Source organism: Dromiciops gliroides, chromosome 2 (genome assembly GCF_019393635.1).
Source record: "Dromiciops gliroides isolate mDroGli1 chromosome 2, mDroGli1.pri, whole genome shotgun sequence".
Classification (NCBI taxonomy): Eukaryota; Metazoa; Chordata; class Mammalia; order Microbiotheria; family Microbiotheriidae; genus Dromiciops; species Dromiciops gliroides.
This window is the reverse complement of record NC_057862.1, coordinates 181,978,673-182,006,017: the sequence shown is the minus strand read 5'-3', so window position 1 is coordinate 182,006,017 and position 27,345 is coordinate 181,978,673. Positions and strand designations below refer to the sequence as shown.

The following is a 27,345-nucleotide window of genomic DNA, read 5'->3' as shown; positions in this document are numbered from 1 at the left end:
AGTAGAGCCCCACTGTAAGAGGGAGTTAAAAGTCAAGGAAAAGACAAGATGAGCAAGCAAAGAAAGTTGAGAACTATAGAAAGTTTCTTTAGCGACAAGGAAGATCAAGGTGCACCCTCAGAAGAGGATAGTAACCTCAGGGCCCCTACATCCAAAGCTTCCAAGAAAAATAAGAATTGGTCTCAGGACATGGTAGTGTTCAAAAGGGACTTTGAGGGGCGGCTAGGTGGCGCAGTGGATAAAGCACCGGCCCTGGATTCAGGAGTTCCTGAGTTCAAATCCAGCCTCAGACACTTGACACTTACTAGCCGTGTGACCTTGGGCAAGTCACTTAACCCCCACTGCCCGGCAAAAAAAAAAAAGGGGGGGGGACTTTGAAGAGCAAGTAGGACAGACAAAAGGAAGATTTAGAGAGGTGGAGGCAAGAATGGAAAGAGAAATGAGAGAGATGCAGGAGTCATGAGAAAAAAGTCAACAGCTTGAAAAGCCCAATGGGACAGGAGATACAAAAGCTCTCTGAAGAAAATAATTGCCTAAAAATTAGGATTGAACAAATGGAAGCTAGCGACTTTAAGAGAAACCAAGACACAGTAAAGCAAATCCAAATGAATAAAAACTAGAGGGCAATATGAAATATCTCCTTGGAAAACAGCTGACCTGGAATATAGATGCAGGAGAGGTAATTTGAAAATCATTGGACTACCTGAAAACCATGACCAAAATAAGAGTTCAGACATTATCTACCAAGAAATTGTCAGGGAAAATTACCATGATATTCTAGAAGCAGAAGGTAAAATAGAAATTGAAAGATCACCTCCTAAAAGAGATCCCAAAAGGAAAATTCCCAGGAATATTATAGCCAAATTCCAGAGATTCCCAGGTCAAGGAGAAAATATTGCAAGCAGCCAGAAAGAAACAATTCAAGTACTGTGGAGTCATGTCAGGATAGCACAGGATCTAGCAGCTTCTACATTAAAGGATCAGAGGGCATGGAATATGATATTCTGGAGGGCAAAGGAACTGGGACTACAGCCCATTAAACATCAGCTTCTCAGGGAGGTAGGCCCGGGCAAAGTCACCCCATGGAGATATAAGTGGCTGAAGAGGGTACCTGGAGTATGATGTTTAAGGTGGCCAGTTTACATATGAAACATATTCCTCCAAGTTTTTGTGAGATGTACTCAATCTCTTGCCAAGAGGTCATCATTATTGATATTATACATCAAGACCTAAAAAAATCTAATCTTGTTTTTCAACCATATAATGTATGTATGTATGTACAAAAGTGTGTGTGATTATGTATATATATATGTAATTTTATATATGTATATAAATAACCATATAGCATATAGTCAATTGTATACTTCCCATATCTCCTTTTCTCTTTCAGAGTCATAATGTTTTACTACGTCCAAAATCCTTCAGTTTCATACTTGGTACTTATGAGTCACTGGAGATATAGTCCAGATTTTTTCTGGAATTATTGTTCACATTTATTCCACAAATGCTTAATAAGTGCCTATTAAGTGCAGGTACTATGTTAAGTGATAGAGAAATTGGTTTGAAGTTTAAATAAGACAGTTGTATCTTCATGACACTTACACACTAATGTGGGAATGACAGACAATAGTAACTATAATACACAACATTATAGTACAAATGCATCAAAAATTGCATTACAAAGTCTATGCATTACAAAGACCTGAGAGGTCTTTGCCAACCAAGAAAATCAGGAAAGACTTCATGGAAGTGATGGTATCAGAGCTGGACTTCAAAAGAAGCATAAGAATGAAAGGGAAGAAGGATAGGGAGGGTATTCTAAGCATAGTGAATAGTATGAGCAAAGGTCCAGAGGTACTCAGGTTCGGGATGCAAATGAAAAAACAGACCAGTACAAGCAGACTCCAGATACATGAGGAAATTAAGGACAAAAAGGTCAAGTAGTAAAGTGAATATATATCATCATTTACACCTGCTTATTAATTGATACTCTTATTAATTTATCTAAATCAGCTTAACAAATGGAAAGTATAATTTTCTTAAAGAATATACAGCCAGGGGCAGCTAGGTGGTGCAGTGGATAGAGCACCGGCCCTGGAGTCAGGAGTACCTGAGTTCAAATCCGGCCTCAGACACTTAACACTTACTAGATGTGTCACCCTGGCAAGTCACTTAACCCCAATTGCCTCACTAAAAAAAAAAAAAAAAAAAAAAGAATATATAGCCATTCTTGATAGCCTCAGCCAATGTCTATCAATTCTTACAGCTAATCTCGCCATTTTTTTAGCTCCTTTGTAACAGGTGATAGTAGTAAGTCCTCAGTGAAACACAGTTGAAAACCACCCAAGATCCAGAGGGTTTTGGTGCTTGATAAAAATGACTTGCACATTGGTGACCAGCCTTTTTTATATCTGCTTAAATATAATCAGTTTCATTTGGTGCTTTTCAGTTTACAAATGATCCAAAAACTGAATTTTAGCAGCTTCCACCCTTTATTATGTTCCTCTGTCTCAATAACTGGAGAAGCACATTTTTAAATGGATATTTTTCTTTGTTTCATTTCCCCCCCTACACCAAATATGTTATTTTCTTTTTTAAATAATAAACATTATTAAAGTTTTGAGTTCTAAATTTTGTCCTTCCTTCCCTTCCTCCTCTCCTCACTCCCTGAGCAAGTAAGTAATCAGATATAGGTTATACATGTGCAATCATATAAAACAGTACCATGTTAGTCATTTTGTATAAGAAAACTTGAATAAAAGAAAAAAATGAAAGTGAAAAATAGCATACTTCAGTCTGCGTTCCTTCAATATCAGTTCTTTCTTTGGAGGTGGATAGTATGCTTCATCATTAATCCTTTGGGACTGTCTTGGGTCATTGTATTGTTAAGAATAGTTAAATCATTCACAGTTCTTCATCAAACAATATTGCTGTCACTATGCACAATGTTCTCCTGGTTCTACTCACTTCACTATACATCAGTTCATACAAGTCTTTCCAGGCCTTTCTGAAATCATCCTGCTTGTCATTTTTTATAGCACAATTCCATCACAACTTCCATTCTGCAGTGCTGTGTAATCATTTCCATGATTGATTTCTCCTGGCTAGTATGGCAGGTCAGCATTGCAGCACGGTAGAACTGGAATTTGGGGCCCTCAACCCTTCTGCTCAGTCTGTTGAGTGAACCAGTGCATTCCTTCTGATGCGTTTAGAAAATTCTATGGCTAATTATCAGATAATTATATTCTAGGCAGGTGATCAGCAGCTCCTGATAATTTTCCATATAGTCATTATTGAGATACCATCCTTTTTTAGTGTCTTCATTTGTAAGAAAGGAGAATACCTGTTAACAACCTTTATGGTTGAGTTCAGTAAAATCCTATTTGACAAATTATCAGAGCTCTTTGAAAGAAAATTTCTATATAGAAAAAAGTACAACACTATATAACACATTAGGTATTGGGGCCATTCATTGAAGAACATTGATACCATTTTGTTGCTAATGTTATTTCATAAGTCGCTTTATAGACCATAGGCAAAAGAAGAGATGGAGTGCATTTTAAGCTACTGAATTGTTTTATTCAGTTATCACTTTAAAATATCACAAGAAAAAAGACATTAAAGCATTTGGGAGGTGAGTCACTCATATGCATCAACCCAAACTTCTTTGAGATCAGATCTACCCTCTCAAATTTTTCAAATGATGGGGGTCTTTTGCCTTAGTAGTCCAAATAATTCAAGTACCTTTAAAAGGTATACTTTTGCCTGAAGTAGCAGGGTTAATGAAGTAATCTGTACTTTTCCATTACTTGGGAAACAACATACAGTAAAAAGAATACTAGAGATGGAATTAGGAGACCTGGGTTTGAATCCAAGCTCTGCTATTTATTAACTGTGTCCTTGGGCAAGTCACAATCAATCTGAGCCTCAGTTTTCTCATCTATACAACTGATATAATACTTATATTGCCTGTTGTTGTGAAGAAAGTGGGTTGTATACCTTAAAGCATTAAATCAATGTGAATAATTATTTCCACATGAAGAGTCAGGTTGAGCAACTTGTACCCTTGGGTACATTAACATTGATTGCATGAAGAGAAAATTCCAACCTACTTGTTTAGGAGATGATGCTTCAGTATCCCATTCTTTTTCCTCTGCAAAACGAAACTGTGAGAAGGAGTCACCTGCAGACAAAACAAAGAATACAATTCCAATTAAGAAAGCCAAATAAACACCTCTAGTTCAACAAGTTGCTTTTTTATCTCTTTTCTCTCTAAAGCAAAATTCACATTCCCAAAAAGCCAAACTATGTAGAATTCAATTCAATTCAATTCAAATATGGGGCTCATTACCAAAATTCAAATTCCCTAGCACTTGTTTGAGCTTTTGGAGAAAAATCTGTGAGCATATAAAATGAAAATAAACAATACAAGCACATCACTAAAATAACTGAGCTAACTTGGGTAATGGATACAAATAACGAAAGAACAGAAATGGTGAACTAGAAGGGGTCAAGGAACAACAGGTCTTTGATAAGAGGGAGGAGTATGTTCAATAAGAATTAGAGTTGGAAAGATCATGAACAAAGAAAAAAATTGCAGAGTTCAAGATGTTGGAAGTAGTCATTTCAAAGGACAGTGATTTTTAAGGTGTAGCCTGGTGGTAGCTTGAGTAGGATACAGTCAAAGATTTATAGTGACTGAGAAACCATAAGGTAAGAATGCTGGAATAATCAACAAAAATAATTTTAAAGTCACTGAATGGCAGGGGACATGGTAGAAAGGAAGACTGTGAGCCAGGTGCGAAAGTCATTAGAAAGGTGTGGTAAAAAACGGAAAGTTTTAACTGAATCATTTGAGAGTTGAGCGCATGCTACTGAAGGACTGCCCTTTTTGGGGAGGAGACCGTGATGAACAGCAGTTCGCCTGCTGCTGCCTGGAGAGCGTGGCCAAGCACACCTTACTTCCAGGACGCCAACTTAAAACTGAGAGTGAGAACGGAAGTTCGCTCTATGTCTCACTCACTCTGGCTTCTCAGTTTAGCGGTGACGGCGCACTTTGGTGATCGGCTCTGGTTCTTAGCCTGGCAGGCAGTTTGGGGATTCAGTGAGTTTTATAAAAGAATATAGACTAATCTTAGATTTAGGATTATTCATTTGTATTTCTACTTTCCTATTTCCCTAATCGGTATCACCTGTTTGTTGTCTAAACAATAAAAGCTAATCCCTCACTGATTAAAGCTCGGAGGCTTCTTTTTCTTAGTGGTCTGGGAGATATAAAAGGGAAAAGTTAAAGGGAGAGTTTAATGCTCTTATATCCAATTTTAAATCTCACAAAGGATATCCTAAAAGTCAGTAAATGACTGACAAGAATGGGAAGCAATGTGGCATAATCACTCTGAAGTTTATTTGAAGAATGGTGACAGAAAAATAGTCTAGTAATAGAAAGCAAGAAATATTCTGCCTCATCCTCTTGGCCATGTGAAGTAGGAGAACAAAGCATGACCACTGGAAACTGGTGTGTTATCACCAGGAGGGAAGGCAGGTTTTAGTTCATTTGAGGACAAAAAAATCCAACATATACATATCTATTTACAGTGGAATGGGGATAGCTAAAGGGAACCCCAGGCCCAACTCACAGTTTTCTGCTATTTTCAATACATCATGTTGTCCCTCGACCAGCACAGTGTCTCTACCCAGCAGAGAGCTAAACACACTCTAAGTACTCAATAACAATGCATTGAATGATTCACCACAAAAGTTCTACTCCAAAACCTTATCACGGAAGTGACCATGGATTCTTTTTTTTTTTAATTTTTTTTTTTCATTTAGAATTATATTTTTCCAAATTACATGTAAAAACAAATTTTGACATCAATTTTAAAAAAATGTGTTTCAGTGTTCACTTTAGCAACACATATACTAAAATTGGAACAATACAGAAAAGGTTAGCATGGTCCCTGTGCAAGGATGACATGCAAATTCATGAAGCTTTCCATGTTTGGGTTTTTTTTTTTTGCTGGGCAATTGGGGTTAAGTGACTTGCCCAAGGTCACACAGCTAGTAAGTGTCAAGGGTCTGAGGACGGATTTGCACTCAGGTCCTCCTGAATCCAGGGCCAGTGCTCTATCCACTGAGCCACCTAGTTGCCCCTCCATATATTTTTTTTAAATAAAAGGGGCAGCTAGATGGTGCAGTGGGTAAAGCACCGGCCCTGGATTCAGGAGGACCTGAGTGCAAATCCGTCCTCAGATCCTTGACACTTATTAGCTGTGTGACTCTGGGCAAGTCACTTAGCCCTCATTGCCCCGCAAAAACAAAAACAAAAACTTTGTGTTCCAACTTCTCTTCCTCCCTCCCTCTACATCCCCAAGAACTCAAGCAATTCAATATAAGTTATACATGAGTAGTCATGCAAAATATCTCCACATTAGCCAGGTTGTGAAAGAAAACAGACAAAAACAAAACTTCAGATTAAGGAACTATCAAAAAATTTATGCTTCAATCTGTTTTCAGATACCATCAGTTCTTTCTCTGTAGATGGACTGCAATTTTCATAAGTCCTTCAGAGTTATCTTGGATCACTGCATTGCTGAAAATAACCAAGTCATTCACAGCAGATCATCTTACACTATTGCTGTTATTTTGTATACAGTACATTTCACTTTGCTTCAGTTCGTGTAGGTCTTTCCAGGTTTTTCTGATAGCATCCTGCTGAACATTTTTGTTTGTTTCTGATAAAGTAACTAACAAAAGAAATTATGTTTCAATCTGTATTCAAATGCCCTCAGTTCTCTCTCTGTAGATAGGTTGCATTTTTCATAAGATCTTCAGAATTGTCTTGTATCACTGCATTGCTGAAAATAACCGAGTCATTCACCACAGATCATCTCACAGTATTACTATTATTTTGTATACAGCAGATTTCACTTTGCATGCAGGTCCCTCCAGGTCTTTCTGGTAGTATCCTGCTCATCATTTTTTTAAAATAGTAAACTACATTTATATAGTACTTTAAAGAGAGATTTCCTTACAATAAACCCATGAAGTTGATTATTGCAACAACAGTAATAGACAACTTTCATATAGTATCTTAAACTTCACAAAGAATTTTCTTCACAATAGTCTAGCAAAGTAAGTACCATACATTTTGCCATTATCATCAATCAATCCTCATCTTCTTCATTCAGTCCTCATCATCAATCAATCCTCATTTTACTCCAATCATCATCAATCAATCATCCTCAATCAACCCTCCCCCACTCTGCCCTTATTTCTTTCACTCCTTCCTCTTTATCCCCATCCCCTCCTACTTTCCTACAGGGTTAGATAGATTACTCCACCCAATTGAGTGTGTATGTTATTCCCTCCTTGAGCCAACTCTGGTGAGATTAAGATTTTTGAGCTAATTCTGATTAGTGTAAGCCTCATTCACTTCCCCACTCCTCCCCTATCTTTCCCCCTATTCCATAAGCACTTTCCTGCTTCTTTCATGTTAGATTTCTCCCCATTCTACCACTTCCCTTTCCCCTCCCCCAATGCATTCCTCTCCGTCCTCTCCCCCCTCAACCATGGATTCTTGAAAGCTATGCTAATGAACTGCAAAAGATCTCTATGAGTTTTGTGATAATGGAAAAGTCCTTGAGTCACTTTTGGCAAAGACTGGTCCTATCATCCAAGGACAAGCTTAGCTAAATACAGAAAGATTCACCACCAACATGCTAGCCACTAAATGATAAATTTCAAAATACTCTCAATCTTGTGCAAACCACAGTAATTAAAGTAGAGTAGTGGGGAAAGGGACAAGATGCTAAGAATCACAGGTTCTGGAATGTCTATACTGTTAAATACTTATGCTTTAAATGTTAAATGCTTCTCTGAGTGAACACATTTCTAAATGAGCTGAATTATATCAATACTGAAAAGGGGCAGCTAGATGGCGCCGTGGTTAAGGCACCAACCCTGGATTCAGGAGTACCTGAGTTCAAATCGGGCCTCAGACACTTGACACTTACTAGCTATGTGACCCTGGGCAAGTCACTTAACCCCCATTGCCTGCAAAAAAACAAAAAAAAAACAAAAAAAAAACCCCAAAATATCAATACTGAAACACCAAAAGATATAAAAAGTTGCAGGTAAATGGAAGAATGACTTATAGGTGCTTATAGGTTGTTTACTATTTTTTAAAAAATGTATTGATTAAGTAAAGAAAATGCAGTTTTAAAATCCTTCTTCAACAAGGTGTATCCCATACATATGTTAAAATTCTTGCAAGCCCTGTTCCTCATTCTCAGGTTTCAAAACCAGGTCTCATTCTGGAATTTCCCTCAGCACCTGAGGCCTCTTTACCCAGGCCTTCTCAACCTGGTATATCCATCTACAAGGTCTGCCCCCTTTCTCCCATTGGTAAATTATTCCTGGCATCTTCATTTTGTGGAGAGATGCAAGCCAGCCTTCATTCCCCTTCTGACCTGGACTTCAAAACCAGGGCCCTTCCCCCACCCATATCTTTGTCTCTCTTTCCTTCTTCAGCTCCCCTTTCTGTGTTTTCTTCCTCCATTAAAATTTAAGCTCCTTGAGGTCAGAAGACTGTTGTGTTTTTTTCTGTTATTTATTTGTATTCCCAGGATTTGGCATAGTGTCCTGCACACAGTAAGTACTTAATAAATACTCATGTCCTACCTTCACAACCAAAGAAATTACTTTGCTCAATGAGCAAATGAAGAATAAAAATAGGAAATGAACATGTGCCAGAGGTTTTTGTATTAGTGGAATCCTAATGGAAGAGGGAAACTCTACAGATAAAGAGGTATTTCAAATGTTTCTGTTTTCATATAACAATCTGTAGCAATCTTGGAAACATCACAGTCTTCTAAATGAAATGGACCATTCAAGAAAGTTTGGCACAACAATACTCAAAAGAAAACTACTCACATGAAGAAAGGGGAAAAAAGTTGATTTCCTCACCTATAAAATTGAAATAATAGACTTCTATTTCAGTTTTTTTCTGAGGCAAATAAGATGCATGTAAAATATTTGGCAAACATGAAGATACCATGTAAGCATCAGTTGTCATTATTATTGTCAATATGATACCTATTGTCTGGAATATGATATGGAATTGAATGGACAATCTATAAACCTGGTACTTCTGTTCAAATGTCTTAGATAGATAAATGAGTCCAAACTAGAATAGGAGGATAAAGCACACCAAATTGAACTGAAAAAAAAATCATACACATAATTTTCAATGACTCAGCTTCTCGGTGAAACGAAAATTTGCCTTTTTAATATTGATGTTCTTCTGGTAGTACTTTATGGGTACAAATTGAATGCCACAGCCTCCAAGGAAACAAATTCAAGATTCAATGGAAGGGCAAATGAGCTGAAGTGAAAATGGCTGCAGCATATTACCAAGAAACTACACGCAAAAGCATAAAAGATATCAAAGATATATGACTAAAAAAAGAGGGGAGCCAGTCATATAGAAAGAGCAATCCACAAAACAGCCTACAGGTTATACTGGTACCCAAGTCATATTAAAAAACCTAGAAGAAAGTCCCCAACATATTGGATGGACCTCTTGTGGAGTAATTCTAGTCAGACATGCACGGGAATTATACCAGATGAAAAGGCATGCGTGGGCTGTGATCAGCATCACTGGTGGGAGGACCCATTTCCATGAGATTATAGATCCATGGAATTTTGGACTGAGATGAAAATTCAAACTTGCAAATTGGATAAATTAGAAAAGTATTATTTGGAACTAAAGTATTCTTTCTGATTAAAAAAAAGTTCAGTAAGGTGTTCCATTAAATAGCCTGCTCCAATAAAACAATTCCATTTATACACATTTTAAGAATACATATATAAGTACTTCATAAAGTGAGATATGCAGTCATCAATCTTAAGTATGAGCCAGGATTCCTATTCCACTATTCTCAGAAAAGATATTCATAACAGCCTTCACATACATACTCTGTGGTTAAAATCTATGGCCCCACCCTGCCAGATCCTTTTTACACAGCAACTCTACTTCCAGGAGGGAAACATGAAAATAAGTCACAGATCTAGAACAGGAATGAAAATTTATACTTATTCTTGCATACCAGCAAGAAAAATAGAATTGCCACTTTTGTGAGTGAATGAACTAACAAGGGACAGTTTTCAATGAAGGAACCATAGAAATAGCATTAAGGAAGAAACAATTTTCATTTTTTGCAGAAGGGTTGTTGTGGAATCATTTCATTCAACTTTAACCCTAAATGCACCTGTACAACAGAAGAGAAAAGTTAAGTTCAGGATGCCTGGTTCATCTACTCATTTTGAACTTAGCACTGGACACTGCCAGCAGGTTTGACATGGTCATGCCTGGTTGTCTCAAGCTATTCTTCAGAGGATAAGTTCTAGCTCCTTATTCTGACTCCCACTGCAAAAAGACCACCATAAGAATAAGAACAAAAATCCTCATTAGGCTTCAAGTTGATCACTCAGTTTAATCACAGTTGTGATTAGTCATTTATAAGATCCATTTTTACAGTTCACCTTTATTATGGTCAGTAGCCATCTTCTTCAAAGTCTCTGAAATATGCCCTTGACCATGAAGGTTCAATGCTTGAGAAATCACAACAGAACTCTGCTTGCACTGGAGGCCAAACAAAGATAGGGCTGGGCTTTGATGGAGTTCTCTACTGTCTCTATGGGACAGAGAGGGGTATGTGGCACTGCTGTTCCAACTGTCACCACAATGGCTACAGGATAAAAAGAATTTCTCCATCTCTCTCTCAACTCTTCTGTACCCATTCATAATGGATGCCACGATTTAAGGTGAGGAAAGTCAAGATAGATGGAAAATCCACTTGTCTTGCACAAGGTCAAGGTTGATCCAGAGGGTATCCATAGTTCACTCTACTAGATGCTGAAGTTTCTCCCTCCCCCCTTCAAAACTTTTTTAAGTTTTGCAAAGAGAGTACTTGTGGAATCAAGGACAAAAACGGGACTCTTTTCCTTTTTAGATAAACAGCACCTGGTTTGACATTTATCCTAAAACAAAGCATTGCCAACATCCACTCATGCTTTGGCACCTTTTTGGTTGTGCATAGGGCTGTATAGCTCACTAACTTGACAAAATAAGACTTGACTGAACCCAGAGATGATGTAAACAAAAAAGAGGAAAACCAATCTTCCTGCTCAGTAAGAATCCCACCAGTTGTGATGCCTCAAAATTTCCAAAACATCAGATTTCCACATCAATCACAGCATAATAGCAGGTACCCATCTTCTCAAAGCACCACATGGATTTAGATGAGAGAAATCAATGAATTATACCCATCAACTTTGGCTACTGAACTAAGAATGGTATTCACAAGAAATTTCTGTGCTTTGTGAGAGAATAATAACACTACCATTCCAGAATTTAGAACTTCATCTATTCCTCCCAAAGCTGTTGGTGAAAACTGAAGTGTTAAACCTGGCAATACAGTCAATTATTTCAGTCCACTTGTTCTCAGGATAAGACTAGTACCAAATCTAGAGAGTTCTAAAGTGAAAGCAAAGTGGTTGGGCAAAGGAGATGGCCAAATTTGCATGTGAATATAGCAGGGCAGTCCAAGGATGGAGACAGAAGCAGTCAGTAAAGACTCTGATCTGATGAGCACATCAGGAAGTTACTAGAAGATCCTGAGGAAAGGGCTGGCATCCATGTAAATTAATGGAGCAACCATATGCAGTTAGTTGATAGGTTAACAAACATTTAATAAACACACAGTACAGTGATTATCCATCCCCACTGTAGCTCAGGTTATTGCAAATTATTTCAAAGGCCTATCACCAAATTATTTTAAAATTCTCAACGTAAAATTGATTTTAATTCTTTTTTAAAACATGCCATTCAGCAATAAACAGAGAGCAGAAGGAGGGAAAGTAGTAAGTCAAACCATCAGAGCCAAGACAGGATTAGGGAAAGCCACCCAGCTGAACTCTCCTAACATTCCCCTCCAAAGAACTTTAAAATAGCACCTCAAATCAAATTTTGGAGTAGCAGAGCTAACAAAAAGTTGAGAAGAGACATTTTTCCAGCCTAAGAAAACAAAGAGGTCAGAAGAAAAAGTCTATGGCACCATGGTGATGGCCTGTTTGGAGGCCACACACAAACCAATAGCAGCAACCCTATTGTCGCTTCGGAAGCTCTCAGCCCAGAGATAGTAAGAGAGTCGGTCAACCAGTCAAAAAGAGATTACAGGGGACCCTTTGATGGCCCTGAGAAGGGCTGGTAATGACTGGCAACTCTATGACCATATGCAGTTGTGGATTACAATTCCAGGGCAGAGAAGAGTGCTGGTGGTCAGTCATAAATGCAGGGGCCCTGGTCACAGTATGATGAGCACTAGAGCTTGCAGCTACAGGAAACCAGGGCCCCTTTCTAGGTAAAGACCATAGCACAGACCAGAATAGCAGTGACCATACCTCTCTCAGGTTCACATCACCTTGGAAGCACCAAAAATTTGCAGATACCAAGAACTAACTGAAAATAGCAGCACAGGTAAGAAAAGACCAACTTTAACACAAAGTTCAAAGTTTTAAAAAAATAGGCAAGAAAAATGAGCAAAAAGGCTATTGTGGTACCAGGGAAGACCAAGACATAAACTCAGAAGACAATAATGTGAAAACAGCTACAAGCAAAGCCTCAAAGAAAAATGCTAATTGGACCCAAGGCCTATAAGAATTCCCAGAGACATTAAAGAAAGAGATAAGAGTGGTAGAGGACAAATTGGGGAAAGAAATGAGAGTGGTGAAAGAAAATTATGAAAAGAGAATTAACAGGGGCAGCTAGGTGGCACAGTGGATAAAGCACTGGCCCTGGAGTCAGGAGTACCTGAGTTCAAATCCGGGCCTCAGACACTTGACACTTACTAGCTGTGTGACCTTGGGCAAGTCACTTAACCCCAATTGCCTCACTAAAAAAAGAGAGAGAGAGAGAATTAACAGCTTAATAAATGAGGCACAAAAAAAAAATTGAAGAAAATATCTCAAAAAATAGAACTGACCAAATGGTAAAAGAAGAAAAAAAATCCACTGAAAAGAAGAACTTCTTGAAAAGCAGAATTGGCCAAATTGAAAAGGAGATACAAAATCTCATGAAGAAAATAATTCCTTAAAAATTGGAATTGGGACCATTGCTAGGTTTATATCCCAAAGACATCCCCCCCCCAAAAAAAAGACTTATTTGTACAAAAAATATTTATAGCAGCTCTTTTTGTGGTGGCAAGAATTGGAAATCAAAGGAATGCTCATCAATTGGGGAGTGGCTAAATAAACTTGGTATATGATTTGTGATGGAATATTAGTTTTATAAAATGACAAACAAGACTTTTAGCAAAATGTAAGTTTTCCTGATTATCTCTTCTTGTTAATTCTGTTTTTGCTTTTGCTCTGAGATCATGATTGCTAACCACAGCCATTTTTATTTCATCTAAAGTGTATTAGATTCTACTCCAGCCCTTTATTTTAATTCTGTATGTCTCTTTCTGTTTCAAGTGTGTCTCTTGTAAACAGCATATTATTGGATTCTGATTTCTAATCTATTCTGCTAACTACTTTTTGATTTATGGATGAGCTCATTGCATTCACATTCATTGTTATGATTACTGTGCATGTCCCTCCATCTCATTTTCTTTTTTTTTTTCTTTTTTTGTTTGTTTTGTTTTTTCAACAAACATTTATTTTATTTTTTCTAGTTACATGTAAGGGTAGTTTTCAACATTTATTTTCATAAGATTTAGAGTTCCAAATTTTTCTCCCTCCCTCCCTCCCTTTCTTCCCCCTCCACAAGACAGCAACCAATCTGATATAGGTTATATATGTACAATCCACAAGTGCTCTTCTTATCAGTTCTTTCTATGGGAGTAGATAGCATGCTTCATCATTAGTCCCTTGGCATTGTCTTGGATCATTTTATTGCTGAGAATAGTTAAGTCATGCAAAATTGCTCATCAAACAATACTGCTGTCACTGTGCACAATGTCCTCCCAGTTATGCTCACTTCACTATATATCAGTTCATATGAGTCTTTCCAGGTTTTTCTGGGATCATCCTGTTTGTCATTTCCTATAGCACAATACCATTCCACTACAATCATATTCGACCACAGCTTCTTCAGTCATTCCTCAATTGATGGACATTCCCTGGATTCCCAATTCTTAGCCACCACAAAGAGTTGCTATAAATATTTTTTGTACAATTTCCCCCCCTTTTCTCTTTTTCATGATTACTATTGTTAACTGTTTCCCTCCATCCTATTCCCTTCCCCATGAAAATTACTCTATTATCTATCTCCTTTCACCCTACTCCTCTTCAAAAAGGATTTGCTTCTATCTGTCCCCTCCCCCAATCTGCCCTCCCTTCTTTTGCCCCTCTCTCTTAATCCCCTTCCCCTCCTATTTTCCTGCATGGTTAGATAGATTACTCCACCCAATTGAGTGTGTATGTTATTCCCTCCTTGAGCCAATTCTGATGAGAATAAAATTCATTTACTGCCCTGCTCCTCCCTCATGTCTTCCCCCACTCCATAAGCCCTTTTTTGTTTCTTTCATGTGGAATTTCACCCCATGCTACCTCTGCCCTTCCCCCTCCTCCCAGTGCATTCCTCTCACCCCTCAATTTTACCCTAAAGATGTCATCATGGGGCAGCTAGGTGACACAGTGGACAAATCATCCACCCCGGACCCAGGGGGACCCCAACCAAAACCCAGCCTCAGACACAAGATAGTCACCCACTACACAACCCCAGGTATGTCCCCCAACTCCAATTTTTTATGGTTCTCTAGGGTCTTGTGTTTGAAAGTCAAATTTGACATTCAGTTCAGGTCTTTTCATCACAAATACCTGAAAGTCCTCTTTTTCATTGAAGTCCCATTTTTTCTTCTGAAAGATCATACTTAGTTTTGCTGAATACATAATTCTTGGTTGTAATCCCAATTCCTTTGCCCTCTGGAATATCATATTCCATGTCCTCTGGGCCTTTAATGTACAAGCTTCTAGATCTTATGCTATCCTGACTGGGGCTCCACAGTACTTGAATTCTTTCTTTTTGGCAGCTTGAGATATTTTCTCCTTGACCTGGGAGCTCTGGAATTTGGCTATAATATTCCTGGGAGATTTCGTTTTGGGATCTCTTTCAGGAGGTGATCAGTGGATTCTTTCAATTTCTATTTTACCTTCTGCTTCTAGAATATCAGGGCAATTTTCCCTGACAATTTCTTGGAAGATGATGTCTAAGCTCTTGCCTTGATCATGGTTTTCAGGTAGAACAATAATTTTCAAATTGTCTCTCTTGGACCTATTTTCCAGGTCAGCAATTTTTCCAAGAAGATATTTCACATTGCCCTCTTTTTTTTTATTCATTTGGATTTGCTTTATTGTGTCTTGGTTTCTCATAAAGTCACTAGCTTCCATTTGTTCAGTCCTAATTCTTAGGCAATTATTTTCGTCAGAGAGCTTTTGTACCTCCTTTTCCATTTGGCCAATTTGGCTTTTCAACCTTTTGACTTTTTTCTCATGTCTTTCCTACATCCCCCTCATTTCTCTTTCCATTTTTTCCTCTACCTTTCTAACTTTATCTTCAAAGTCCTTTTTGAGCACCTCTATAGCCTGAGACCAATTCATATTTTTCTTGGAAGCTTTAGATATAGGGGCCCTGATGTTGACATCTTCCTCTGAGGGTGCACCTCGATCTCTCTTGTCACTAAAGAAACTTTCTATGGTCCTCACCTTTCTGTCTGTTCATCTTGCCTTTCTTTTACTTGACTTTTAGCTCCTTAAAGTGGGGCACTGTTTCTAGGCTGCAGTATCCCAAGCTTCATGAGGTCCCAGGTGGTATGATTTAAAGAGGATCAGGTTCTTCACTTGCCTGGCCTGTTCCCTGGTCCTAGATGACCCCAGGCCAACTTGCTAATCAACCAGCTTTGTGTGTTGTGGTTGTCAGCTCCAACGAGCCTGTCCCCCTCCAAACCTGTCCCCTACCTGGGCCACTGGTATTCAAACCTACCTCCTGGTTCCCAGCAGGGGTGAAAAACTCAAGTTCTGCCTCAGCAACAGCACAGACCCCTGTAATCTCCCCCCTGCCAAAGGCTCAGCTCTCTCACCAGATTGTGAGCTTAGTTCCAGATGACACTGGCATTGCAGCTGATTCAGAGGTTCTGCGGGTCTCTTTCTCTGGCGAGGCCTTCCTAATACTGGATCTGTGTCAGCATGGCTGTGGGCTTGGGCTCCATTCCTCCATCTCATTTTCTTCTGTTTCTTCCTTTCTTCTTCTTTTTATCCTGTCCCTTTTTTTTTTTTTTTTTGGTGAGGCAATTGGGATTAAGTGACTTGCCCAGGGTCACACAGCTAGTAAGTATTAAGTGTCTGAGGCCGGATTTGAACTCAGGTACTCCTGAATCCAGGGCCAGTGCTTTATCCACTGCGCCATCTAGCTGCCCTATCCTGTCCCTTTTCAAAAGTTTATTTTGCTTCTAATCACAGCCTCTATTAATCTTCCCTTTTACTATCCCCGTTCTATTTTCCCCTTTCCTTCTTATTTCCCTATTGCATAAGTTACATTTCTATATACAAATAACTGAGTGTGCGTGTGCGTGTGCGTGTGTGTGTGCGTGTGCGTGTGCGTGTGTGTGTGTGTGTGGACACATACATAAATATGTATATTTTTTCCTCTTTGAACCAATTTTAATGAGAGTAAAGTTCAAGCATTGCCCACCCCCTCTTATTTTCCATTGTAAAAGGTCTTCATTGTATACCTTTTTTATGTTAGAATATTTTCCCCATTTATCCCCTCTATTTCCCTTCTCCCTTCCAGAGCATTCTTTTTTCCAGTCCTTTTTTTTTCTTTTGGACATCATTCCAACATAATTGATTCACTCGCATGTGCTCTATGTAAATTCCTTTCAACTGCCCTAATAATGATAAAGTTCTTAGGAGTTACATATATAATCTTCCCATACAGGAATGTAAACAGTTTAACTTTAATGAATCCCTTGTGATTACACTTTGTGTTTGTCAGATTTTCTATTCAACTCTGGTCTTTTCATCAGGAATGCTTGAAAGTCATCTATTTGATGAAATACTCCTACCTCCAAGTACTAGAAGAACTCAGTGACCTTATTTAATCCCTGGTTACTGAGGGTTTCTTCAGAACTAGATGAACAACAACCACCACCTTAGCAGACTAGTTCTAGAGCTGTCTTCTTTGTCCCCTACATGGTCAAAAATAACCCACTGTGCCCTGGTTAACTTACATTAAGACCAAAGAAAAACAATATGCTAATATGACCATAGATTACAGTAAACTAATGTGTCTCACCTCCCAGAAAACACCCTGCATACCAACAGTTCTACCTGGAGAGAGCCCATGACAGTGATTCTCTTGGTGGAAAACAGAGGCACTGATGGAGGATGGACTAAAGAGGGAATCAGAGTGTGGAAGATAAAACACTGGATGTGAACTCTGGCTCTGCCAAAAGATGAACTCCTAGGGGGCAGGGACGGTGTTCTTGCTTTTCTTTGTATCCCCTGCATTTGGCACCATGCCCAGAAGGTGGTAAAAGCTTAATAACTGCTTGCTGATTTATTATGTTACCTTGGACAAATCACTTAAATTCTTTAATTCTCAGTTTTCAAAGTCTATGAGTTTGATATAATAAGCTTAAACTGCCAGGGACTACCTTCCCCATGTAAAGGTTAAACATGGTAACATTTATCAACATGTGACCATCACTTAGGTTTATATGACACTTATGTGAGTTGTCTTGATCCTCACCCCCTTTCTGCTCTTGAATTGTCACAAAAACTGATCCAACCATTATGGAGAGCAATTTGGAATTATGCCCAAAGGGCTATAAAGCTGTGCATACCCTTTGACCCAGCAATACCACTTTTGGGTCTTTTAAGAGATCATAAAAAAGAGAAAAGGACCCTCATGTACAAAAATATCTATAGCTGTTCTTTTTGTAGTGGCAAGGAATTGGAAGTTGAAGGGCTACCCATCAATTGAGGAATGGCTGAACAAGTTTTGGTATATGAATGTAATGGAATTCTATTGTGCTGTAAGAAACAATGAGCAGGAGGAGTTCAAAGAAACCTGGAAGGACTTACATGAATTGATGATGAGTGAGATGAGCAGAACCAGGAGAACACTGTACACAGTATCATCAACATTGTATGTTGATCTACTGTGATGGACTAGATTCTTCTCACCAATGCAATGGTACAGAAGACTTCCAGGGGACCCATGATGGAAGGGGATCTCCAAATCCAGAAAAAAAAAAAAAAGAACTGTGGAGTATAGATGCTGATTGAACCATACTATTTCTTTTGTTTTTGGTGCTGTTGTTTTTCTATTTTGATGTTTTTTGTCATTGCTCTGATTCTTCTCTTATAACATGACTAATGCAGAAATATATTTAATGTTATTATATAACCTATATCAGATTACCTGCTGTCTAGAGGAGGGGGAAGGGAAGGGAGGGAGGGAAAAAAATTTGAAACTGGAAATCTCATATAAATAAATGTTGAAAACTATCTCTAGGGGTCAGCTAGGTGGCACAGTGGATAAAGCACTGGCCCCGGATTCAGCAGGACCTGAGTTTAAATCCAACCTCAGACACTTGACACTTACTAGCTGTGTGACCCTGGGCAAGTCGCTTAACCCTCATTACCCTGAAAAATTTTTTTTAAAAATTAAAAAAAAGAAAATTATCTCTATATGTAACTGGAAAATAATAAAATACTTTTATCAGGAAAAAAAGAATTGTCACATAACCAGCATACACTTTGTGTGTGTGTGTGTGTATTCTTTTTCACCACAAAAATTCTATGTCATGTGGCACAGAAGTTAGAGATCGCATTAGCCTACCTTCTCTCCTCAGTATGCCCAGGAAAATTATGGCTCTGAAGAGTCTCTCATAATTTATGTAAGGCACAAGGAACAAGTGTGGTTGTGTCTACCCAAAGCAAACCAAAAAACTAATTACCAAAGGAAAAGGAAAATCATGAAGGGAGCAACTAGGAATTCTGGTACCTGAGGCAATGATCAGAAAAGTGAGGGGACTACCTAAGATTGATGACCATGATCATGTATGTAATTATGGTGGATTGGTGACAAAGATCATGGAAGTTGAAAAGAATGAGGAACTGAAATATCAAGGTGTTCGGTAAAGGTAAAGACTACACTGTATGGTAGGTACTAATCTATGTGGGAGGAGAGAGAATGATCTAGAGGTCCATAAATGACAATTAGGATCTGGACAGAAGAGAGGGAAATTTAATGGAGAAGTGGCTATTGAACAACTTTAAAGTGGCAGTAAAGTGCAAAGACTACAGCAGTTCCTTCTCCTTGCCTTGTGCACAAGGGAGAAGGATGTAAGAGGACTAGCAGTCCTGAAAAGAGTGCTAAGAGAGGTAGCATCTTCAAGAGAAAGTTAAGTTTAAGTAAGCATCAGATGATGGAAAGAATATGACAGTAAGAGGTCTAGGAGGAAGAGGAGTTTGACTTGAAGAGGGCAGTGTGGAAAGGTAGGGCCAAGGAGAATGGGGCAGCAATGCTATGGCTGAGGAGATGGGAGGACAGGCACTGACTGCAAACATAATAATCCTCATTTTATATATGGGGAAACAGGTTCAGAGAAGCTAAGTGACTTAAAATAACTGAAAGGGACATTAAAGAAATTCAATCCAACCCCTTTGTTTTACTAATAAGAAAGCTAAGGCCCTGAGAGAACTGACTTGGAGTCAAGATTTGAATCTGAGATCGTAGATCATAGGTTTAGAGGTAAAAAATATATATATTATTCAGAGATTATTTAGTCCAATGCCCTCATTTTACAACTGACAAAAATGAGGCCCAAAGAAGGGAACTAACCCAACTGGAGCCTGACTCCCAATCCACCCCTCTTTCCACCGCACCACACTGTCTCTAGTTCCTTTCACTTCCAGTCAATAGTGTCTATGTAAATTCCCAAGCTGGGATTAAAACTCCTCACAAAAGGACAAATTCTACTTTTTCAGATGGGTTTCTCTTTGTTACAATTAAAAATATGAGAGAGATCGTTTCTGGGTAATTTAACCATTTTATTAACAGACCAGCAGGTTATTAATAAAAGGAGGCCTAGTGGCCATCTCTCTCAGACCAAAGACCCTTCATGGTGGTGGTGCCTCAGTTCATATACCCTTCTAACTGTAGGAGGTCCATCACAGAGCAACCAAATCCAATTGGTTAACATCAAACCTAATTTACTGACATGACTGGAGATAGGTTATATTAAAATGAAGTCCAGGGATATGTGACTGTTCACTTAGCATGACATCAGAGAAGGAATGTGGACTCCTCACCCAAAATAGTTTCCATCTAGTGTGGTTGTGTAAGCCAAAGTCCTTCAACTATCTAGAAAAAAGGATCTGTCTCCACTCAAGGCTCCTTTGTAACCTTGGCTTGGGTTTGACCCAGATGAAGAGATTTGATGGAATCTCTCAAGGAGAAATTGCCTTTGTTGGGGTGGGTGTGGGGCTGGGAGGTCTTAGAGGAAGAAAGGACTAAGAAAAAAGGGCAGATCACTAGATCCCCCAAGATATGTTATTAATTATTTCTCACATCTTTTTTTTTATCCTAGGGATGTTTGAAAAACTAGATTCTGGGAGAAAAATCTGAAATTGGAAAGCTTGTATAAACAAAAGTTGAGAACTATCTTTACATGTAACAGGAAAAAAATAAAACGCTTTATTTAAAAAAAGAAAGAAAAAAGAAAAACTAGATTCTGTTTCACTGATTTGTCAGTGTCTAAGTCAGTACCTCTATTTGCTGTCTGGAACCTAATAGTCCAGGTAAGAAAACTATGGACCACCTAGAAGGAAGTGGTGGTGGCAGCAGTAAGGGCAAAAGTAAAAACAACAACAATAATAAAAGTTAGTTGTTATATATCACTTTAAGGTTTACAAAGTACTTTACAAATATTATCTCATATGATTTTTATAAGAACCCTATAAAGTAAATGCTATTATATGTCAATTTAACAAATCAGAAAACTGAGATACAAAGAGATTAAATGACTTGCCCAGAGCCATGCAGTGTCTAAAGCAGAATTTGAACTCAGGTCTTCAAGATTCCAAGTCCAGTGTTCTAACCACTCTACCACCTCAGCTTACATTTTTATAGCAATTTATGGTTATAAAAAGGTTTCATGGACATCACTGCAATTCTTTATAACAACCCTCTGAGGTATATAGTGAAAAGCTGGGATTCAAAGCCTATTTTATGAAGAAAAAACTAAGGCACAAGGAGGTGAAAAGGATTTCCTACATCCAGTGTTTTTCAATATTATCATGACCTAGTCCTAACCCAGGATCATTTCTTTGTATGGAATAAAGAGAGAAAAAAGAGAGGATTGTCTATCTCAGGAGATGTGAGGTTCTAGAAAGAAAAAATAGAAACTGTCATTCAGGAATGGATTGAGTTCACCAGTGAGTTCTGCTTTTCTACTTGGGATTCTTTTTTTCGAGATGGTTTCAGTTGTTTCTGTATTGTATACTCAGCCTGAATGTCAATGGTTTGGCATATGATCTCTTCCAAAAGTTGATAAATTTTCCTATTTTGGTTATTCAACAAATTCTACAACATTTCTGTCAGGCCTCAATACCATTCTCTTACCATATCCTGAAATAAACACATCTCTATAGTTTAACAACAAGTCATTTGCTTTATTTCTCACTGTGAGATTATGAGAATTAAAGCCTGAACCTATGCTTGTGCACAATAATAAAACCTAGGTTTTTAGTTCCATTTTACTATTCAAAGTCATGGTTAAAACTTGTAAATTTTGTTGTTTTTTGTCTGGTCCTGCTATTTTCTAGTTATTGGGCATTCCCAGTATGGAAATGGCCTCTATCATTGCTGATCTGTAACTTGTAGCCAGAGAGAATTATATGGGGCAGACAGAGGTTGAGTTACATAGTTACATAGTTACATAGTCTGTGCCAACCGCAAGGCTCAAACCCAGGTCTTACTATTCTCAAGACTTCTTAAGCCATTGTGCCTTACAGGATTTGTAAATCTGTCTTACTTTAGGATCACTTTTCTGATCATTTCCTTCACTGCACATCTTGGCTATTCTTTCAGATCTTTCAGTGATAGCTGTTCACTACTGACAGCTCAGCTTTTAGCTTTTATTCATTGTGTTCCATAAAGCCTTTTTTAAAATGACAGAGTTTTTAATAGAATCCTCTGCTTGTAAATAGAATGATCTTTATTACACCTCCCACTGGGTAGCTTTGGCTCTCATAATAACTAAGCTGAGAAGAACTAATCCATTAGTCAATAAGCTCTTATTAGAGTGAACTCCAGAAGACATCACAAAGCCTGTGGAAATTAGTTTTGATTTATGTTTTTCTTAGAGCCTCAGTCTTTAAACTCTCAGCTATATTTTACCTTACACGATATGACCAGAGATTTCCTGATACAGCTTCCCTGACACTAATTCCTCCCTATACCCAATACCCTATACCCAAGCTGATTGACCTCAGTTTCCCTGATGCAACTTTCTGGTCTAGAAGCATAAAAGGTCCTTGCTTTCATGGGTGCCTGGGGGGTGGGGGGTTGGAGTGAGGTGGGGAGGGAAGGTGGTAGGGAGCTGCTGTATACAGAGAAGAATCTAAGTGTCACTGTATCCTGTTTCATATTCTTGCTGTTTTGAGACAAAGTAAATCTCCTTTGTTAAACATTCAGTGACTTGAGAGTGCCTAATTTTGTCCTGATACTGAACCCCAAATAAGAGAGTCACTGGCTTTACAACCGTGCCCACAACAGTAATCCTAAGGATATAAGAAACAAGTACTCCTGAAAAGAGAATGGAAGAGGATTACCAACATGAAGCAATTAGAAGAAAGCAGAAGTGTCAAAGAATTTGCTTTCCCCATCAAGAAGGAAAAAGAGAAGCAATAAGAGCCCTCAGAAAGAAGCCCATCCCACTACTTCTCCAGTAAACAGGTCACAAGCTTCTAATATATTCCTTCCTGTTATGTTTAATCTTCAGCTCCTCCCTCACAAAGTTTGGGAGCAAGACCTTAATGTCTTCACAAGAACAAAGAGCCAGATGTGGAAGGAACCTAAGAGGCCATCTAGACGAACCCACTCATTTTATAGATGAAGAAACTGGGGGTTAAATAATTTTCCCAAGGTTTATATCAGACCTCAAAATCCCTGTCTCTCCTCTTAACAATCTCCACTTCACCCAGCCATCCTAAAAACCATTGCCAGATTAATCATGTCTTCAAATCTCTAAAAACATACTTCCTTTGTGACATTTAAGGCTCTTTACTATACAGTGGCAATCTAACTTTCTCAGTCATCTATCACTACTCTAACCTACTCCTATGCTCCAATCAAACCCTATTAATCACTCTTCCTGAAACAGGCCTATTTCCTCCTCCTGCAGACTGCCTCATGCTATTTTCTTTTTTTTAATAAAGTATTTTATTTTTTCCAGTTACGTGTAAAGATGATTCTCAACTTTTGTTTATACAAGCTTTACAATTTCAGATTTTTCTCCCTCCCTCCCCTCCCTCCCCCCTCCCCTAGACAGCAGGTAATCTGATATAGGTATTATATATACATAATAACATTAAACATATTTCTGCATTAGTTATAAGAGAAAAATCAGAGCAATGACAAAAAACCTCAAAATAGAAAAACAACAGCACCAAAAGCAAAAGAAATAGTATGGTTCATTCAGCATCTATACTCCACAGTTCTTTTTTTTTTCCCCCTGGATTTGGAGATCCCCTTCCATCATGGGTCCCCTGGAAGTCTTCTGTACCATTGCATTGGTGAGAAGAATCTAGTCCATCACAGTAGATCAACATACAATGTTGATGATACTGTGTACAGTGTTCTCCTGGTTCTGCTCATCTCACTCATCATCAGTTCATGCAAGTCCTTCCAGGTTTCTTTGAACTCCTCCTGCTCATCGTTTCTTACAGCACAATAGTCTTCCATTACATTCATATACCACAACTTGTCCAGCCATTCCCCAGTTGATGGGCATCCCCTCAACTTCCAATTCCTTGCCACCATGTAAAGCTCATGCTATTTTCTTGACCTGCAACATTGCCCCCTTTATATCTCCACCTATTAGAATCATATTGATTATTCACGGCCCAGTTCAAATGTCACCCCCTTTATGAAGCCTTCCCAACTCATCCTAAATATGTGATCTTTCTTTACTCCCCAATAACAATATTTCCTGTTCCATATTTTATGTGAATGACCCTAAAACACCTCAAAATCAAAACAACAAAAACCATAATGTGACATCTTTTGCAAATAATTAATTCTTCCTTCTGACTTCCCTAGTTCAGTCTAGACACTTAAGTAGTTGCATCCTACTCAAATGCAAAAAACTTATGCTTTGAAGTCTGAACACCAAGTTCAAACCCTAGTTCTGTGCTTTACTATCACAGTGGAACCTTGAGCAAGCTATAATTTCTGTCTCATTTTCTTCATCTGTAAAATGGGAGGCAGAGAAGTTGGACTAGATGACCTCTACGAGACTTTCTAGCTCTAAAACGTTGGAGCATGATTCAAAGTTTTCACTATGTATTTCACATGATTATTGCAAAAAATAAAATAATATATGTGAAAAACATTTCATAATGGTGAGATACTATGCAAACATAAGTTATTAAGTTAAGTACTATAGTTAAAAGACCAATAAACAAAGTCACAAAACCTGAATTCTTGCTGTCACTTATTAGCTATGTGAACCTGGGCACATAATTATACCTATTTGAATTTGTTTCCTTCTCTATAAAATGGGGTGATAATATCTTACACTTACTTCCCAGGGTTACTATAAACTGTAAAGTATCATACAAATGCTAATTTAAATTATTCAAATTTATGATCAAAATATGATTTACAAGTACTATATTCTATGACAAATTCAAAAGGTAAGTAATACAGGCTTTTCCCTATATCAAATGGGGCAGTTAACATAGTGTGGGTACATAAACACTGTGAATATTCTGAATTTTTCTAGCAACTTCAGTTTAACCATGATATTCTCAGAATTTTAACAGCATGGGAGTTCCATGCATTTGGGATCAGAAATTTGCACCTGGAAAGAAGCTTCAAAGCTATTTAGTCCAACCTCCTTTTACAGATAAGGAAACTGAAGCCCAAAGGGATTAAATTCACACAGGAAATAAGCAATCAAGGGAAGATGATGTTCTGACTTCCCATCCAATGCTTCTCCTTCTCCCATGCTGTCTCTTCAATTATTTACAAGTAAAATCCCTGGGGATTTACCTTGGGAGAGAATCTTTTTCTTTTTGTATTCCACCTCTAAATCAGAGCTCCACTCTTTGAGGAAAAACAATAAGGGTCGAAGCCTCTCAAATATTCTATTTTTTCTTCTCTGAACTTAAACAGGAGGTCCAATATGGATATGCATGAATGCAGTTATTACACATTTTCACCTACATGGATATACTCACATTCATTTAAAGCAATGTGTATTACCAATGAACATCCATGGATTTATAACTAGTGATGCTTGAAGGCTACAAGCAGGGTCTCTGTATTGTTATCAATCTAAGTCTCTTTCAGCTACTTCCCCATTCAAAAATCAGTCAGTCAATAAGCATGTTTAAAAGCACATTTTTAAGTGCTAGGAATTGTGTTAAATGTTGGGAATACAAAGAAAGGCAAAAGAGTCCCTGCCCAAGAAAACCTCAATCAAATGGAGGAGGGAACATATAAACAACTATGTACAAAAAGCTATACATGGAACAGATAAGGATAAACAGAGGGAAGGTACTAGAATTATGAGAGATTGAGAAAGGCTTCCTGTAGAAAGTGGACTTTTAGCTGGAACTTAAAAGGAAGCCAGGGAAGCTAGAAAGGAGAAAAAGAGATCATTTCATGCATATGGGACAGCTGGTGAAAACACCTGGAGTTGGGACACAATGATGGTAAATGAACCAATTCAACTCTACAATGTCCTCCTCTCTTTAATCCCAGTCCCTTATCATTTTGCAGATTATGTTCTGCCAAGCTTCATTCAGCCTTGGATCACTCTCACCATTCACCTCCTTCACTCCTGAATGAAGAAATCATGCTGAATCGAGAAAAATCACATAATCATTCTGAGTCCACTACAAATTTATGTTACACAACCACAACTGGGCCCTCACTGCTGCTAGGCAAGCCTTCTATACTGTGCACTATGCCTGGAGTCAGGAAAATAATAATAATAAATAGCATTTGTATAGTGCCCACTGTGTGCCTTTCACAACAGACCTAATCAGTGAATGACATTCACATTCTTCGCAAAATTGAATGTTCTTTAGCCTTGGGACTAAATGGCTTCAACACCCAAGGTCCTTAACACATAGATTTGACATAAGACTCAAATGAGATAATGTCTATAAAATGTTTTGCATACTATTGTATGAGATGATTATGGATTTGAGTCAGATTAAACTCTGAGGATGGGGTCTGGAAGGTACTCAGCCCTGCCCCAGTATAGTTCGTTTAGAAGTTTATTGCTTGTCAAATTCTCACTGTCTCCTTTATGTTTTATTGCCAATTAACAGTATTTTTACTTCTGCTCAGTCTCCCCACCTGTCAGATACATATTAGTTTTGTCTGCAATCCATCATGTGTCAGAACCCCAGTCCCTGTTGAGTGGGTCAGGGAGTTTGCCCACCAATTCAATATTCGGGACTCAAGAAGAAAGGACAGGGCTTGGCACAGGATGCAGCAATTAAGTTGAGACCAGATGTTAAGTGACATGTCTCTTTTTCTCAGAGCGGAATCCCCTTGGCCCTGGGGTCCCAACAACGGATTATTCTTTTCTTCCCAACGTAGCCGAAGATAAATTTTAACCCTGTTGTCCTTCTAGAATTAACACGACTACAGAACAATGCTAAAGCACCTGAGTGTCTCTTCCTGTTATTCAGGTTGGATATCTTTAGAGACAGGGGCCGGGAGAGGGGAGTCAGTGGGAACTGTGAGATCTGAAACATCTGACTGTCACTCCCCCGTTTCCTCTTCCTTTGGTTTGACCTTGTTCCCCCTCCCCTTTTCCCCCTTGTTCCTGGAACATGCATGTCTCCATACATTGATCACGAGACAGGATTGGATGTTAGATTGTGAGCTCGCCCTAGTGTGCTTGGGGACTTCCCCTATAAAAGGTCAAGGCATGTATTAGCTAGCGAGGTGCAGGCATTGAGTTTGCCCATTCCCATGGGAATGTAATAAATCTGTCTCTGCTTGACTTGGTGGTCTCCTCGAGTTATTTGGGT

General features: G+C 38.4%; 1 protein-coding gene and 1 non-coding gene across 2 annotated transcripts in view; one reads left to right on the top strand and one right to left on the bottom strand.

The window, feature by feature from the left end:
* AVEN (apoptosis and caspase activation inhibitor) overlaps nt 1-27,345 on the bottom strand; it is a 166,303-nt gene that overhangs the window by 5,020 nt on the left and 133,938 nt on the right. Inside the window, exon 3 of the mRNA XM_043982015.1 lies at nt 4,113-4,183. Coding sequence (XP_043837950.1) covers nt 4,113-4,183 — 71 coding nt within the window. The remainder of the gene's footprint in view (nt 1-4,112; nt 4,184-27,345) is intronic.
* LOC122744886 lies at nt 5,896-6,002 on the top strand. Its single transcript, XR_006355223.1, has one exon. It is a non-coding gene; the product is annotated as a U6 spliceosomal RNA (small nuclear RNA).